This window comes from Heteronotia binoei, chromosome 3, assembly GCF_032191835.1.
Source record: "Heteronotia binoei isolate CCM8104 ecotype False Entrance Well chromosome 3, APGP_CSIRO_Hbin_v1, whole genome shotgun sequence".
Taxonomy (NCBI): domain Eukaryota; kingdom Metazoa; phylum Chordata; class Lepidosauria; order Squamata; family Gekkonidae; genus Heteronotia; species Heteronotia binoei.
This window is the reverse complement of record NC_083225.1, coordinates 193,596,184-193,613,098: the sequence shown is the minus strand read 5'-3', so window position 1 is coordinate 193,613,098 and position 16,915 is coordinate 193,596,184. Positions and strand designations below refer to the sequence as shown.

The window sequence follows — 16,915 nt, the reverse complement described above, 5'->3', positions numbered from 1 at the left end:
AGAGTGTAGGACTGGATGGGCCACTGGCCTGATCCAACATGGCTTCTCTTATGTTCTTATGTGACACAGAGTGTTGGACTGGATGGGCCACTGGCCTGATCCAACATGGCTTCTCTGATGTTCTTAGGTTACAGTACAGATATCCTAGGTGACATGGATGATGTAGCTGTAGGCCCGATATCTAGCATAACTAGATGATGTCAGCAGTAAAGTAAGAACGCCCACGTGCCTCAGCCAAAGGCCTGGCGGAACAGCTGCGTTTTGCAGACCCTACGGAATGACAGCAAATCTGGTAGGGCCTGAACCTTCGTAGGGAGCTGATTCCACCAGGTCGGGGCCAGGGCAGAAAAGGCCCTGGCCTTGGTTGAGGCAAGCCAGACATTCCTAGGGCCAGGGATAGTCAGAAGATGTTGATCGTAATGATCTCCGGGGTTCATATGGGGAGAGGTGGACCTGCAGGTATGTCAGTCCCAGGCCCCGCAAGGCTTTAAATATTAATACGAGTACCTTGAAATGAATCCAGTAGTCTATTGGTAGCCAGTGCAAATTGTACAGCATTTGTCAACTGCCTGCCCGTACAGGCAGTTCAGTCAAGAATCGTGCTGCCGCATTGTGCACTAGTGGAAGTTTCCGGGGGCAAGCCTGCGTAGAGCGGGTTGCAGTGCTCCAGCCTGTAAGTGACTGTTGCATGGATCACTGTAGCTAAGTCCTTAAGACTGTACCTTAGCAAAAGGACTTTGGTGCAAGCATTCTATATATACTTTTATTGCCCGGTAATTCATTAGTAGGTTTGCCATTGAACACACAAGAAAGCCCACACAAGAAAGCCCACACAAAAGAAAGTAACTGCACTTGCTCAAACTAGACTAGGAAAGGCAGCCGCAAAGGAACTAGAAGAAGAAGAAGAAGAAGATATTGGATTTATATCCCGCCCTCCACTCTGAAGAGTCTCAGAGCGGCTCACAATCTCCTTTCCCTTCCTCCCCCACAACAGACACCCTGTGAAGTGGGTGGGGCTGGAGAGGGCTCTCACAGCAGCTGCCCTTTCAAGGACAACCTCTGCCAGAGCTATGACTGACCCAAGGCCATTCCAGCAGGTGCAAGTGGAGGAGTGGGGAATCAAACCTGGTTCTCCCAGATAAGAGTCCGCACACTTAACCACTACACCAAACTGGCTCTCCTAAGTAACTAAGTAAGTATGTATTGTCGGTATCCCAGATTAAGCTAAGTCATGCAAGCCACAGTATTCCCCATTACCACGTAGGGGTGCGAATGTTGGGCAATGAAGAAAGCTGACAGGAAGAAAGTCGATTAATTGGAAATGTGGTGCTGAAGGAGAGGTTTATGGATACTGTGCGGACTGCCCAAATGAGAAACCAGTGGGTTCTAGATGAAAACAGACCTGAGCTCTCCCAGGAAGCGAAAAGTATTAAACAGAGACTATCATGCTTTGGCCATGTTAGAAGAAGACCAGAACCACTGGAAAAGACAACAGTGCTAGGGAACGTTGAAGGAAGCAGGAAAAGAAGACGACCCGACTTGAGAAGGAATGCAGAAAAAAAGCGAGAGGAAGGATATACATGCAAACTCTTGCAAACTGAGGGCCTCTGTGGCTTCCTCGACGCAGTCGGTCAGTCTCAGGAACTCTGGTCTTATAATCAGACCGCACTACAATAGCCTTAGTTGAGTCATTTGAGCTTCTAGGGAGAGCTCAGCTTTGAGAGGAGGACAAAATTCAGGGAACTAGGTTTTTCTTCAAGCCTTGCTTTTCATTAATTTTAGAGCCACTTAAGAACATAAGAGAAGCCATGTTGGAAAGGCCAATGGCCCATCTAGTCCAACACTCTGTGTCACACAGTGGCAAAAAATTTTATATACACACACACACTGTGGCTAATAGCCACTGATGGACCTCTGCTCCATATTTTTATCTAAACCCCTCTTGAAGGTGGCTATGCCTGTAGCCATCGCCACCTCCTGTGGCAGTGAATTCCACATGTTAATCACCCTTTGGGTGAAGAAGGACTTCCTTTTATCCGTTTTAACCTGTCTGCTCAGCAATTTCATCGAATGCCCACGAAAAAGTACCTTTTTCTCTACTTTCTCCATCCCATGGATTATCTTGTAAACCTCTATCATGTCACCCGGCAGTCGACGTTTCTCCAAGCTAAAGAGCCCCAAGCGTTTCAGCCTTTCTTCATAGGGAAAGTGTTCCAGCCCTTTAATCATTCTAGTTGCCCTTTTCTGGACTTTCTCCAATGCTATAATATCCTTTTGAGGTGCGGCGACCAGAACTGCACACAGTACTCCAAGTGAGACCGCACCATCGATTTATACAGGGGCATGATGATACTTATAATCACAGTTCTACTGCCACCATGAAAAAAATTTTCTTCCTTTCTTTTACTTTACTTGTACCTATTTACTTGTATACTATTTGCACAGAGCCCCGTGGCACAGAGTGGTAAAGCTGCGGTACTGCAGTGGAGCCTTCTGCTCACGACCTGAGTTTGATCCCAGAGGAAGCTGGTTCAGGTATCAGGCTCGAGGTTGACTCAGCCTTCCATCCTTCCAAGGTCAGTCAAGTGAGTACTCAGCTTGCTGGGGGGAAAGCGTAGAGGACTGGGGAAGGCAGTGGCAAACCACCCCGTAAAAAGTCTGCCATGAAAACGTGAAGGTAAAATGAGTCCCCAGCTTGCTGGGGGGAAAGCGTAGAGAACTGGGGAAGGCAATGGCAAACCACCCCGTCAAAAGTCTGCCGTGAAAACGTTGTGAGAGCAACGTCACCCCAGAGTCGGAAACAACCAGTGCTTGCACAGGGGACTACCTTTACCCTTTTATTTACTTTACACAGAAATCTGGTGTTTCTCCATATGGAGATGTTTCTTAGGACAGCAGCTTTAGTCTGATTTAGTCTGAAGGTGAAGTATGGCTATTTAGCTATATCTTTAAAAAATCAAAATGACAAAGCAGCCACTTACATATGTTTTAGGTGGATGATGTGGTAGTTTCCTTCTGCTTTAATTATGTAGGACACGTCTGCCTAGAGAGTTTACATAGGGGGAAATGCACAACAATTTATTGACAATGTGGACTGATTAAGAAGAATTGCAGATTTATACCCCGCCCTTCTCACTGAATCAGAGATTCAGAGCAGCTCACAATCTCCTATATCTTCTCCTCCCACAACAGACACCCTGTGAGGTGGGTGGGGCTGAGAGGGATCTCGCAGCAGCTGCCCTTTCAAGGACAATTCCTAGGAGAGCTATGGGTGACCCAAGACCATTCCAGCAGGTGCAAGTGGAGGAGGGGGGAATCAAACCTGGTGCTCCCAGATAAGGGAGCTATGGCTGACCCAAGGCCATTCCAGCAGGTGCAAGTGGAGGAGGGCGGACTCAAACCCGGTTCTCCCAGATAAGAGAGCTATGGCTGACCCAAGGCCATTCCAGCCGGTGCAAGTGGAGGAGTGGGGAATCAAACCGGGTTCTCCCAGATAAGAGAGCTCTGGCTGACCCAAGGCCATTCCAGCAGGTGCAAGGGGAGGAGGGGGGAATCAAACCTGGTTCTCCCAGATAAGAGTCCGCACACTTAACCACTACACCAAACTGACTCTCAGTTAACTGTCATTTCAGTTCCCCCTGGGATCCAAAAAACTCAAAAGAACAAAGTTCTGACCTCAGTTCAGCAAACACACTTTTAAGTACCGTTAATGATGATGATGCTAATTCCTGAAGGGAACATCTTTCAAGAGCTATTAACTCAGAGGAACTTTCATGCAGAGAAGTCCTCTGCCTTGGAACCATGAGGGACAGTTGCCAACCTCCAGGTGGCGCCTGGGGATCCCCTGGAATCACACATGATTTTCAGCTGACAGGAATCAGTTCCCCTGGGGAACATGAGCAACAGGAAAAACGTCACACGGACAGGAGATGAGGAATAAGCAACAGCTGTGTGTGTAGTTCACCTCTTGTCAGTTTCCTTTCTTAAAAATCCACTCCACAATTTTAGTTGTTTCAGGTTTTACCGATGACAATAAGTCCAGATTTGCACCATGTATGCACAGGAGACTTCCATGTATTTATAAGTATCAGCTTACAGGTATAACCGGTCTACTATATTCCTGCTTCGCAATACTGCTTTACCCAAGTCACAATTTAAATGGTTTATAATACACGTCGCGCTCTCAAGCCACATCTCCTTCTTACACTTGCAAGAATCAAATTCTACGTATATACCCTGATACCTTCGGTAAAGCGAGGAGGGATGGTGGCTCAGTGGTAGAGCATCTGCTTGGTAAGCAGAAGGCCCCAGGTTCAATCCGCGGCATCTCCAACTAAAAAGGGTCCAGGCAAGTAGGCGTGAAGAACCTCAGCTGGAGACCCTGGAGAGCCATGAATGGGGCTGTGGCTCAGTGGTAGAGCATCTGCTTGGGAAGCGGAAGGTCCCAGGTTCAATCCCCGGCATCTCCAACTAAAAAAGGTCCAGGCAAGTAGGCGTGAAGAACCTCAGCTGAAGACCCTGGAGAGCCATGAATGAGGCTGTGGCTCAGTGGTAGAGCATCTGCTTGGGAAGCAGAAGGTCGCAGGTTCAATCCCCGGCATCTCCAACTAAAAAGGGTCCAGGCAAGTAGGCGTGAAGAACCTCAGCTGGAGAGCCATGAATGGGGCTGTGGCTCAGTGGTAGAGCATCTGCTTGGGAAGCAGAAGGTCCCAGGTTCAATCCCCGGCATCTCCAACTAAAAAGGGTCCAGGCAAATAGGTATGAAAAACCTTAGCTTGAGACCCTGGAGAGGCGCTGCCAGTCTGAGTAGACAATGCTGACTTTGATGGACCGAGGGTCTGATTCAGTATAAGGCAGCTTCATATGTTCATAAAGCAGTATTGTGAAACAGGAATATAGTAGACCAGTTATACCTGGAAGCTGATACTTATAAATACATGGAAGTCTCCTGTGCATACGTGGTGCAAATTCGTACTTTATTGTCATCAGTAAAATCTGAAACAAACAGCTAAAATTGTGGAGTGGATTTTTTTAAGACAGGCAATCGACAAGAGGTGAACTGTATACAGAGCCGTTGCTTATTCCTCGTCCTTTGGGGAACATGGCTGCTTCAGACCCAGTGGCATTAGACGCCCTCCAAAGCAGCCTGTCTGTCAGCTGGAGATCAATTGTAATAACGGGAGATAACCAGGCCCCACTTGGAGGCTTAAATAACACAGAAGGACCACAGTGTAGGAGACGTAAAGCACCGTGGATAATCAATTGCAAACCATTTCTTGATAGAAAGACTCTTATATTGTGTTAATGATTGCGCAAGAAACAGTGTGTACAATACGGGTGTTTTTACATTCAGCCTGATCCAGAGTTTTAGAGTCTTCAAATCGCCTGCCGCCGTTCCGCTTTAATTATTTTCCTTTTACACTATTTGTGGATTTGCTCTGCTCACTTTGCCTGCTGAAAGCGTTTCAATTTTAGGAGGTGGGTGTCTCTGATCAGAGGGCAGCCGGAATACCAGTGTTTAGTTAAATGTATGCGATTGCTTGGAAATGGTGTCAACGCTGCAAAAACGATACACATTTAAATTACAAGATGAGGCAAGCAATGATATGTAAAAATTTCAAGTGCTGTCAGTTCTCATGCAAATAACTGCACTTTGTGGTGGCTTTTGGAGGAGTCTTTTAAAATGCATGAAAACGTCTACAATACAAGTTGGAAACGCCTGTAGAGAAATGACCAGATCAAAACTAGTTTTGAGAAAAACGTTGCAGCAGCAGCGCCGGAATACATCTCACCGAAACAAATGTAGATGCTTCGGACAGCAACGATGCAAAACAGTTCTGAATGTTAGGTAATGTAAAAGGTGAGTTTCCAATGCGGTGATAGAGTCACAAACTGTCAGTGTGAAAACACCCGTAAAGTTATACGCAATATCCCAGACATCACATAAAGTTTCTATGTCCAAAAATCCTAATACAAGAAAATATCTTTAAGCAAGAAGCTCACAAGGCAACAAGATATCAATGTTCTTCAATTTAGAGACGCTTGAAAGACAATGAGGGACCAGGCATGGAGGTTTCTAAGGATTCATCAGGTTTTAAAACTTCAGTGAATTTGTCATGCTTTCAGAAGTATAATACAAAGGCTGAAAAAGCTTTATTCAGTTCTTAATATATAACATTGTTAGGGACGGTGGCTCAGTGGTAGAGCATCTGCTTGGGAAGCAGAAGGTCCCAGGTTCAGTCCCCGGCATCTCCAACTAAAAAGGGTCCAGGCAAGTAGGCGTGAAGAACCTCAGCTGGAGACCCTGGAGAGCCATGAATGGGGCTGTGGCTCAGTGGTAGAGCATCTGCTTGGGAAGCAGAGGGTCCCAGGTTCAATCCCCGGCATCTCCAACTAAAAGGGTCCAGGCAAGTAGGCGTGAAGAACCTCAGCTGGAGACCCTGGAGAGCCATGAATGGGGCTGTGGCTCAGTGGTAGAGCATCTGCTTGGGAAGCAGAAGGTCCCAGGTTCAGTCCCCGGCATCTCCAACTAAAAAGGGTCCAGGCAAGTAGGCGTGAAGAACCTCAGCTGGAGACCCTGGAGAGCCATGAATGGGGCTGTGGCTCAGTGGTAGAGCATCTGCTTGGGAAGCAGAAGGTCCCAGGTTCAGTCCCCGGCATCTCCAACTAAAAAGGGTCCAGGCAAGTAGGCGTGAAGAACCTCAGCTGGAGACCCTGGAGAGCCATGAATGGGGCTGTGGCTCAGTGGTAGAGCATCTGCTTGGGAAGCAGAGGGTCCCAGGTTCAATCCCTGGCATCTCCAAGAAAGGGTCCAGGCAAATAGGCGTGAAAAACCTCAGCTTGAGACCCTGCAGAGACGCTGCCAGTCTGAGAAGACAATACTGACTTCGATGGACCAAGGGTCTGATTCAGTATAAGGCAGCTTCATATGTTCATATCTCTGTGCTCAGAGGGAATTGCCCAAAAGTTTTTACATGGCCACAGCCTACATGGGTATTCACAGTGGTAATATGCAAAAAAAAAAATGCATTCGTAACACAACCAACATTATGCTTATATGACAATAGTATGGCTCAGGGGACCACCTGAGCTGGGGTGTACGGGAAGGTGAACACACAACACTGAGAACACAAAAGAGAGGCGGGAAGGAAAATCTGAAATCGGGAATTCCTCACTGGAAAACTGTGAATTCAGATCCGAAGTGGGGGGCGGGGGAGTCACAGAAAAAGTGGACTCGGAAAACACGGAGTAGGGGCAGTAAGTTTGGATCTACTCTTGGGGAGGGAAAAAGCTGTGTGGGAAGTTTTACCAACTTCAGTTATTTAAGAACGAGCAGGCCACTGGTGATGTGAAAGACCTTGGCATGAGAGCCTGGAGACCTGCTGCCAATGCGGAAGGGGCCACAGCTCAGGGGAAGAGCCTCTGCTTGGCCTGCAGAAGGTCCCAGGTTCAATCCCCAGCATCTCCAGTTAAAGGGACCAGGCAGGAGGGGATGGGAAAGAACCTCAGTGGCTCAGGGACAGAAGATCTGCTTGGTATGCAGAAGGTCCCAGGTTCAGTCCCCAGCATCTCCAGTTAAAGGGACCAGGCAGGAGGTGATGGGAAAGAACCTCAGTGGCTCAGGGACAGAAGATCTGCTTGGCGTGCAGAAGGTCCCAGGTTCAGTCCCCAGCATCTCCAGTTAAAGGGACCAGGCAGGAGGTGATGGGAAAGAACCTCAGTGGCTCAGGGACAGAAGATCTGCTTGGCGTGCAGAAGGTCCCAGGTTCAGTCCCCAGCATCTCCAGTTAAAGGGACCAGGCAGGAGGGGATGGGAAAGAACCTCAGTGGCTCAGGGGCAGAGCCTCTGCTTGGCATGCAGAAGGTCCCAGGTTCAATCCCCGGCATCTCCAGTTAAAGGATGAGCTGGTAGCAATGTGAAGGACCTCAGCCTGAGACCCTGGAGAGCTGCTGCCAGTCTAAGAAGACAAGACTGACCCTGATGGACCAAAGGTCTGATTCAGGAGAAGGCAGACTCGTGCATCTTCATATATGGGGAAGGATGAAGAACTGATACGATCAGAAGACAATCAGCTATAAGACGATCAGCTATAAAAAGAGTGCTTGCATCCAGTGAAATACAAGTCAAATACTACTTCAACCCCAAATGGCAGCGTTTATAGCCTTAGGAAGTATGTTACCTCCTGGAAATTCTCTTTTGTTTTCAGCTGCCTGGGCACTATTACTTCCGTGTAAACATAGTTTGAAGATTTTACAGAACCTATTGAAGAAAAAAAGAAACAAATGACCCAAGTTTGCATTCCTCTCCTTCCTTTTTCAGAGTTGCATTCAGTTGCATGCTCACACACACACAAACATGCCGTATGGGTTTAGGATTGCCAACTCCTGCTTGGGAAATTCCTGGAGAGTTGGGGTGCAACCTGGTGAGGGTGGAGTTTGGGGAGGGGAAGGACCTCAGCAGAATATAATCTCCATAGAGTCTACCCTCCAAAACTGCCATTTTCTCTAGGGGAAGAAGATAATAATATTCGATTTATATCCCACCCTATTCACTGAATCTCAGAGTCTAAGATTAGTAACAATGTCCTCTACCGTCCCCCCACCCCGCACAACAGACACCCTGTGAGGCAGGTAGGGCTGAGAGAGCTCTTACAGCAGCTGCCCTTTCAAGTACAACTCCTATGAGAGCTATGGCTGACCCAAGGCCATTCCAGCAGCTGCAAATGGAGGAGTGGCGGAAGGAAACCCGGTTCCCCCAGATGAGAGAGTTCTGGCTGACCCAAGGCCATTCCAGCAGCTGCAAGTGGAGGAGTGGGGAATCAAACCAGGTTCTCCCAGATAAGAGAGCCATGGCTGACCCAAGGCCATTCCAGCAGGTGCAAGTGAAGGAGGGGGGAATCAAACCCGGTTCTCCCAGATAAGAGAGCCATGGCTGACCCAAGGCCATTCCAGCAACTGCAAGTGGAGGAGGGGGAATCAAACCGGTTCTTCCAGATAAGAGAGCCATGGCTGAACCAAGGCCATTCCAGCAGCTGCAGGTGGAGGAGTGGGGAATCAAACCCGGTTCTCCCAGATAAGAGATCCATGGCTGACCCAAGGCCATTCCAGCAGGTGCAAGTGGAGGAGTGGGGAATCAAACCCAGTTCTCCCAGATAAGAGAGTTATGGCTGACCCAAGGCCATTCCAGCAGGTGCAAGTGGAGGAGTGGGGAATCAAACCCAGTTCTCCCAGATAAGAGAGTTATGGCTGACCCAAGGCTATTTCAGCAGGTGCAAGTGGAAGAGTGAGGAATCAAACCCGGAGAGCCAGTTTTGGTGTAGTGGTTAAGTGTGCGGACTCTTATCAGGGAGAACTGGGTTTGATTCCCCACTCCTCCACTTGCACCTGCTGGAATGGCCTTGGGTCAGCCATAGCTCTGGCAGAGGTTGTCCTTGAAAGGGCAGCTGCTGTGAGAGCCCTTTCCAGCCCAACCCACCTCACAGGGTGACTGTTGTGGGGGAGGAAGGTAAAGGAGATTGTGAGCCGCTCTGAGACTCTTCGGAGTGGAGGGCGGGATATAAATCCAATATCTTCTTCTTCTTCTAGATAAGAGAGATCTGGCTGACCCAAGGTCATTCCAGCAACTGCAAGTGGAGGAGTGGGGAATCAAACCCGGTTCTTCCAGATAAGAGAAATCTGGCTGACCCAAGGTCATTCCAGCTGGTGCAAGTGGAGAAGGGGGGAATCAAACCCGGTTCCCCTAGATAAGAGAGCTCTGGCTGACCCAAGGCCATTCCAGCAGGTGCAAGTGGAGGAGGGGGGATTCAAACCCGGTTCTCCCAGATAAGAGCCATGGCTGACCCAAGGCCATTCCAGCAGCTGCAGGTGGAGTAGTGGGGAATCAAACCCGGTTCTCCCAGATAAGAGAGCTATGGCTGACCCAAGGCCATTGTAGCAGCTGCAAGTGGAGGAGTGGGGGAATCAAAGCCGGTTCTCCCAGATAAGAGAGCTCTGGCTGACCCAAGGCCATTCCAGCAGGTGCAAGCGGAGGAGTGGGGAATCAAACCCACTTCTCCCAGATAAGGGAGCTCTGGCTGACCCAAAGCCATTCCAGCAGGTGCAAGTGGAGGAGGGGGGATTCAAACCCGGTTCTCCCAGATAAGAGAGCCATGGCTGACCCAAGGCCATTCCAGCAGCTGCAGGTGGAGTAGTGGGGAATCAAACCCTGTTCTCCCAGATAAGAGAGCTAAGGCTGACCCAAGGCCATTGTAGCAGCTGCAAGTGGAGGAGTGGGGGAATCAAAGCCGGTTCTCCCAGATAAGAGAGCTCTGTCTGACCCAAGGCCATTCCAGCAGCTGCAAGTGAAGGAATGGGGAATCAAACCCAGTTCTCCCAGATAAGAGAGCTATGGCTGACCCCAGGCCATTCCAGCTGCTGCAAGTGGAGGAGTGGGGAATCAAACCTGGTTTATTTTATTTATTTATTTGATTTATATCCCGCCCTACCCCACCGAAGCGGGCTCAGAGCAGCTCACAATCTCCTTTACCTTCCTCCCCCACAACAGACACCCTGTGAGGTAGATGGGGCTGAGAGGGCTCTTCCAGCAGCTGCCCTTTCAAGGACAACCTCTGCCAGAGCTATGGCTGATCCAAGGCCATTCCAGCAGGTGCAAGTGGAAGAGTCGGGAATCAAACCCGGTTCTCCCAGATAAGAGTCTGCGCACTTAACCACTGCACCAAACTGGCTCCTCCCTCCCTGCTATGCACCTAGGGTTGCCAATCCCCAGGTGGGACCAGGGGATCCCCTAATTTGGAGGAGACCCTGCTCCCACTTCAGGGAAATCAGAAAGCGAGGGAGGTGGGTGGGAAGTGTTCACTGGGCAGTCCATTATTCCTTATGGAGACCGATTCCCTAGGGTATAATGGAGAATTCATCAGTGGGTACTTGGGGCTCTGAGGGGGCTGTTTTTTGAGACAGAGGCACCAAATTTCAGCATAGCATCTGGTGCCTCTCTTCAAAACACCCTCCAAGTTTCAAGAAGAAGAAGATGATGATGATATTGGATTTATATCCCGCCCTCCACTCCAAAGAGTCTCAGAGCAGCTCACAACCTCAGAAGGATGGAAGGCTGAGTCAACCTTGAGCCAGTTACCTGAAAACCCAGCTTTTGCCGGGGATCAAACTCAGGTAGTGAGCAGAGAGTTCAGACACCTCAGTACTGTAGTACTGCTGCTTTACCACTCTGCACCACGGGGAGAATTCATCCACAAGTATCGGGGGGGGGGGGGGGCACCTGTGTTTTGTGGTAGAGGCACCAAATTTGCAGCGTAACACCCAGTGCCTCTCCCCAAAGTACCCTCCAAGTTTAAAGAGCATTGAACCAGGGGGTCTAATTCTATGAGCCCCCCAAGGAAGTGCACCTATCTTTCATTATTCCCAATGGAAAGATGACATTTAAGAGGTGTGCGGTCCCTTTAAATGGAATGGCCAGAACTCCCTTTGGAGTTCAATGATGCTGGTCACAACCTTGCTCCTGGCTCTGCCTCCAAAGTCTCCTGGCTCCGCCCCCAGTCACCTAGCTCCAGCCCAAAGCCTCTTAGCTCCGCCCCAGTCACCTAGCTCCGCCCCAGTCTCCTGGCTCCAACCCTAGTCTCCTAGCTCCGCCCCCAAAGTCTCCTGGCTCTGCCCCCAGTCACCTAGCTCCAGCCCAAAGTCTCTTAACTCCGCCCCAGTCTCCTGGCCCCGCCCCCAGTCCCCTAGCCCCGCCCCCAAAGTCTCCCGGCTCCACCTGGCTTCTGGCTCCGCCCCCAAAGTCTCCTGGCTCCGCCCCCAGACACCTAGCTCCAGCCCAGTCTCTTAGCTGCGCCCCAGTCTCCTGGCTCCACCCCCAGTCTCCTAGCCCCACCCCAAAAGTCTCCTAGCTCCACCCCCAAAGTCTCCTGGCCCCACCCCCAAAAGCCTCTTAGCTCCGCCCCAAAGTCTCCTGGCTCCACCCCCAAGTTCCCCAGCTAGTTCTTGAACGGGACCGGGCAACCCTCTACCCACCCGGGCCGAGGAGCAGGAGCAGCAGGCTCCCCAGCAGCAGCGCCTCAGAGCCGGCCAGGCCCCCCTCCACCCCGCCAGACCTCCTTCCCGTCAGAGGCCCAACCGCCGGCCCCATTTTGGCGCCCAGAGCTCGGCCGCCACTCAGCCACAAGCCCCGCCCCGCCGCAGCTCCCGCGGAGAGACTCTCAACGCCAACGGCGTCCAGCGGAGAAGCCCCGCCTCCTCTCCACCCTCATTGGCTGCTTCGAAAATCTCCGGCACTCCATAGGGCCCTCAGGCTTCAGCGCTTGCAGGACCCCGCCCACCCGCAAGCCCCGCCCCCTCGAAGGAGTTCTATCCCAACGGTGCAAAACGGCCGAGAGGGAGGCTGAAGCTCCGCCTTCTCTATACTCCCATTGGCTGCTTCAAAAATTCTACGCGCTGCACAAGGCTTTCCGGGCTTCTATTGGAGGTTTAAATTCCCTCCCTTCTAAAGTGACCAATCACGAGGCCCTTTCCTTCAGGGCCAAAAAAGACCGCTTCCCCTCAGAGCCCCAACCGTCGGCCCCATTTTGGCACCCAGAGCTCGGCCGCCCCTCAGCCGCAAGCCCCGCCCCGTCCCAGCTCTGACGGAATTCTCAACCCCAACGGTTGAAAAACGGCAGAAAGCGAGGCTGAAGCCCCGCCCTCTCCACGCGCCCATTGGCTGCTCAAAAATCTGCATTCCGCAGGGACTCAAGCTACAGAGACGCCGCTGCCGCTCAGCCGCAAGCCCCGCCCCCTCACAGCTCCCACCGAGAGTCTGTATCCAAACGGCCAATCGTGAGGCTGAAGCCCCGCCCCCTCTACACTCCCATTGGACGCTTGAAAAATTCTACGTGCTCCACAAGACCTTCCGGGCTTCTATTGGAGGTTCAAATTCCCTCTCTTCTAAAGTGACCAATCACTAGCCTACTTCCCTCAGGTGCTCACCCGCCGGCCTCATTTTGGCGCCTGGAGCTCCGCTGACGCTCAGCCACAAGCCCACCCCTCATACCTCTCACTGGAGAATATATAGCCCAAAGGTCAACTACTGCCGCTGACAAGGATGAAGCCCCGCCCCTCTACACCCTCATTGGCTACTTCAAAAAATCCCAGGCCCTCTTGAGGGCTTCTATTGGAAGGTTCGAGCGTCATACTTTTATCAAGCTGCCAATCGCAAGCCGTGTCCAGCTCAAGCCCCTGGGACTCTGGGAGGGCTGTTTTTTTGGGGTAGAGGCACCAAATTTTCAGTGCAGCATCTAGGGTCTCTCCCCAAAATTCCCCCCAAGTTTCAAAAAGATTGGACCAGGGGGTCCAATTCTATGAGCCCCGAAAGAAGGTGCCCCTATCCTTCATTATTTCCTATGGAAGGAAGGCATTGAAAAGGTGTGCGGTCCCTTTAAATGTGATGGCCAGAACTCCCTTTGGAGTTCCATGATGCTTGTTACAGCCTTGATTTTGGCTCCACCCCTGATGTCTCCTGGCTCCACTTCCAAAGTCTCCTGGCTCCACCCCCAAAGTCCCCAGATATTTCTTGAATTGGACTTGGCAACCCTAAATATTTCCAATGGAGGGAAGGCATTGAAAAGGTGTGCGGAGCCTTTAAATGTGATGGCCAGAACTCCCTTTGGCGTTCAATTATGCTTGTCACAGCCTTGATCTTGGCTCCACCCCTAATGTCTCCTGGCTCCACCCCCAAAGTCTCCTGGCTCCACCCCCAAAGTCCCCAGATATTTCTTGAATTGGACTTGGCAACCCTAAATATTTCCAATGGAGGGAAGGCATTGAAAAGGTGTGCGGAGCCTTTAAATGTGATGGCCAGAACTCCCTTTGGCGTTCAATGATGCTTGTCACAGCCTTGATCTTGGCTCCACCCCTAATGTCTCCTGGCTCCACCCCCAAAGTCTCCTGGCTCCACCCCCAAAGTCCCCAGATATTTCTTGAATTGGACTTGGCAACCCTAAATATTTCCAATGGAGGGAAGGCATTGAAAAGGTGTGCGAAGCCTTTAAATGTGATGGCCAGAACTCCCTTTGGCGTTCAATGATGCTTCTCACACCCTTGCTCCTGGCTCCACCCTCAATGTCTCCCGGCTCCACCCCCAAAGTCTCCTGGCTCCACCCTCAATGTCTCCTGGCTCCACCCCCAAAGTCCCCAGATATTTCTTGAATTGGACTTTGGAACCCTAATTATTTCAAATGGAGGGAAGGCATTGAAAAATGTGATGGCCAGAACTCCCTTTGGAGTTCAATTATGCTTGTCACAGCCTTGCTCTTGGCTCCACCCTCAATGTCTCCTGGCTCCACCCCCAAAGACCCTGGCTATTTCTTTGACTTTGCAACCCTGAGAAGCCCGGGGGGGGGGCGGGGGGAGAGAAAAGGGTCTACTGCCTGCATGGTGGTCTTTGGAAGGACGCAACATGGAAGGTTTTATTATGAAGGAAGAATTGTGGAAATCCTTCCCGTTTTTAGAAGATGAGCAACAGTGTGAAAGGGGGGGGGGGCAAATGCTGCTGTTTGTGTTTTTTTGCACGCTCCGCAGTGCTTCTCTTATAATGGCAGATGAGGCCCCCCAAACCTCAGCTGAACCTGCGGGTGGGAGGGAACTGGAGATAAGGAAGGATTCATGAAATCCCTTGTGTCAGTTTTAATCTAGCTTTGCACTCGGAGGCTTCGTTCCGACCTTCTGTAAGTTAACAGCAGAATGAAGGTGCTCTCCAGAGCCAGTTTGGTGTAGTGGTGAAGTGCGCAGACTCTTACCTGGGAGAACCGGGTTTGATTCCCCACTCATCTACTTGGAGCTGCCAGAATGGCCTTGGGTTAGCCATAGCTCTGGCAGAGCTGTCCTTGAAAGGGCAGCTTCTGTCAGAGCTCTCTCAGCCCCACCCACCTTACAAGGTGTCTGTTGTGAGGGAGGGAGGTAAAGGAGATTGTAAGCCGCTCTAAAATTCAGAGTAAAGGGCGGGGTATAAATCCAATATCTTCTTTCCACCTCCAATTCTGAGAAGGGGTGTTGGGGGGGGGGAATGCTAGTAAAGAAAATCGTGGGGACGAGCCAGCTTGCCCCTCTGTGAAAGAGCAAGACCGATTTCACACTCACCTTAAGCCGCTCACACGTTCGTCTTCTCAGTGCGGCCTTCCTTCCAATTTCCCGCGATCTGCTCTGGAGGCTGCAGCAAGGATCGGCGTTTCCGCGTGGCGAACGAAAACTGCGAAAAACCAGTTTCCGTCTGCTGCGCAAAAATGGCGGTCCTTCCTGCAGCCCCGGAGCAGATAGCGAGAAATCCGGAAGGAAGCCGCGCTGGGAAGATGAGCATGAGAGCGGCGTAAGGTGAGTGTGAAATCGGTCTGAGTCGGGGGGGGGGGAGCCTCAGCCAATAGAAGGAAGAAGAAGACGACTTGTAGATTTATACCCCGTCCTTCTCTCTGAATCAGAGACTCAGAGCGGCTTACAATCTCCTATATCTTTTCCCCCCCCCAACAACAGACACCCTGTGAAGTGGGGGCAGATTTATACCCCGCCCTTCTCTCTGAATCAGAGACTCAAAGCGGCTTACAATCTCCTATATCTTCTTCCCCCACAACAGACACCTGTGAGGTGGGTGGGGCTGAGAGGGCTCTCACAGCACCTGCCCTTTCAAGGACAACCTCTGCCAGAGCTAATGGCTAACCCATTAGGAAGAGAGGCTTGGCTCACTAGTTCTGCTGTGCAATTGAGAGAGCCAGGCAAAGCAAGCTATTCCTCCCCCCTTCCTCCCCAGGAGAGGAGTCTCAGCCAATGGAGAAAATAGAGATTTTGCTTTGTAGCTCCTGTGTGATTGAGCAAGCCTTGCAAAGCAAGCTGTTACGCAGAAGGAAGCAAGAGAGAGGGAGAAGGAAGCAGATGACAGCCAGGTTCTCGGGCCTGATAGGAACCCTCAGAGGGCCTGATTCGGCCCCTTAACTTCACAATTGACACCACTGAACTAGGGCTTGGGAAGAGCTGCTTCACAGTGCTACCTTCAGTCTTGGCATTCCAATTTAAAGGCATTTGATAGAGACATCTTGATAACGCTAGAGTCCACTTTCTAAAGCCACTATTCCTCCAGAAGAAGTGATCTCTGCAATGATTCAAGGATTGGAACACTTTCCCTAAGAAGAAAGATTAAAGTGCTTGGGGCTCTTTAGCCTGGAGAAACGTCGACTCAGGGGTGACATGAGAGAAGTTTACAAGATTATGCATGGGATGGAGAGAAAGAAGTACTGCTCTCCCTTTCTCACAATACGAGAACTCGTGGGCATTCAATGAAATTGCTGAGCAGTCGGGTTAGAACGAACTGATAAAAGGAAGTCCTTCTTCACCCAAAGGGTGATTAACATGTGGAATTCACTGCCACAGGAGGTGGTGGCGGCTACAAGCATAGCCAGCTTCAAGAGGGGACTGGATAAACGTGGAGCAGAGGTCCATCACTGGCTATTAGCCACAGGTTATAGATGGAACTTTCTGTCTGCGGCAGTAATGCTCTGTGTTTTTAGTGCTTGGAGGGGCAGTGAGGGGGCTTCTGGAGTTATAGCCCCACTGATGGACCTCCTGAGGGCACCTTGTGTTTTGGCCACTGTGTGACACAGAGTGTTGGACTGGATGGGCCGTTGGCCTGATCCAACATGGCTTCTCTTACGTTCTTATGTTTGGGGCAGTGATGCTCTGTATTCTTGGTGCTTGGGAGGGTCAACAGTGGGAGGACTTCTAGTGTCCTGGCCCCACTGGTGGACCTCCTGGTGGCACCTGGGTTTTTTGGCCACTGTGTGACACACAGAGAGTGTTGGACTGGATGGGCCATTGGCCTGATCCAACATGGCTTCTCTTACGTTCTTATGTCTGGGGCAGTGATGCTTTGTATTCTTAGTGCTTG

The 16,915-nt window shown here is 50.8% G+C and overlaps 1 protein-coding gene across 1 annotated transcript in view; it reads right to left on the bottom strand.

Moving 5' to 3' along the window:
- LOC132569033 (disintegrin and metalloproteinase domain-containing protein 9-like) overlaps window positions 1-12,167 on the bottom strand; it is an 82,975-nt gene extending 70,808 nt beyond the window's left edge. The window contains exons 1-3 of the mRNA XM_060235217.1: window positions 12,025-12,167; window positions 8,181-8,260; window positions 2,982-3,043 (exon numbers count right to left, since the gene is read on the bottom strand). Coding sequence (XP_060091200.1) covers window positions 2,982-3,043; window positions 8,181-8,260; window positions 12,025-12,139 — 257 coding nt within the window. The 5' untranslated portion in view covers window positions 12,140-12,167. The remainder of the gene's footprint in view (window positions 1-2,981; window positions 3,044-8,180; window positions 8,261-12,024) is intronic.
- Between the last annotated feature and the right edge of the window lie 4,748 nt (window positions 12,168-16,915).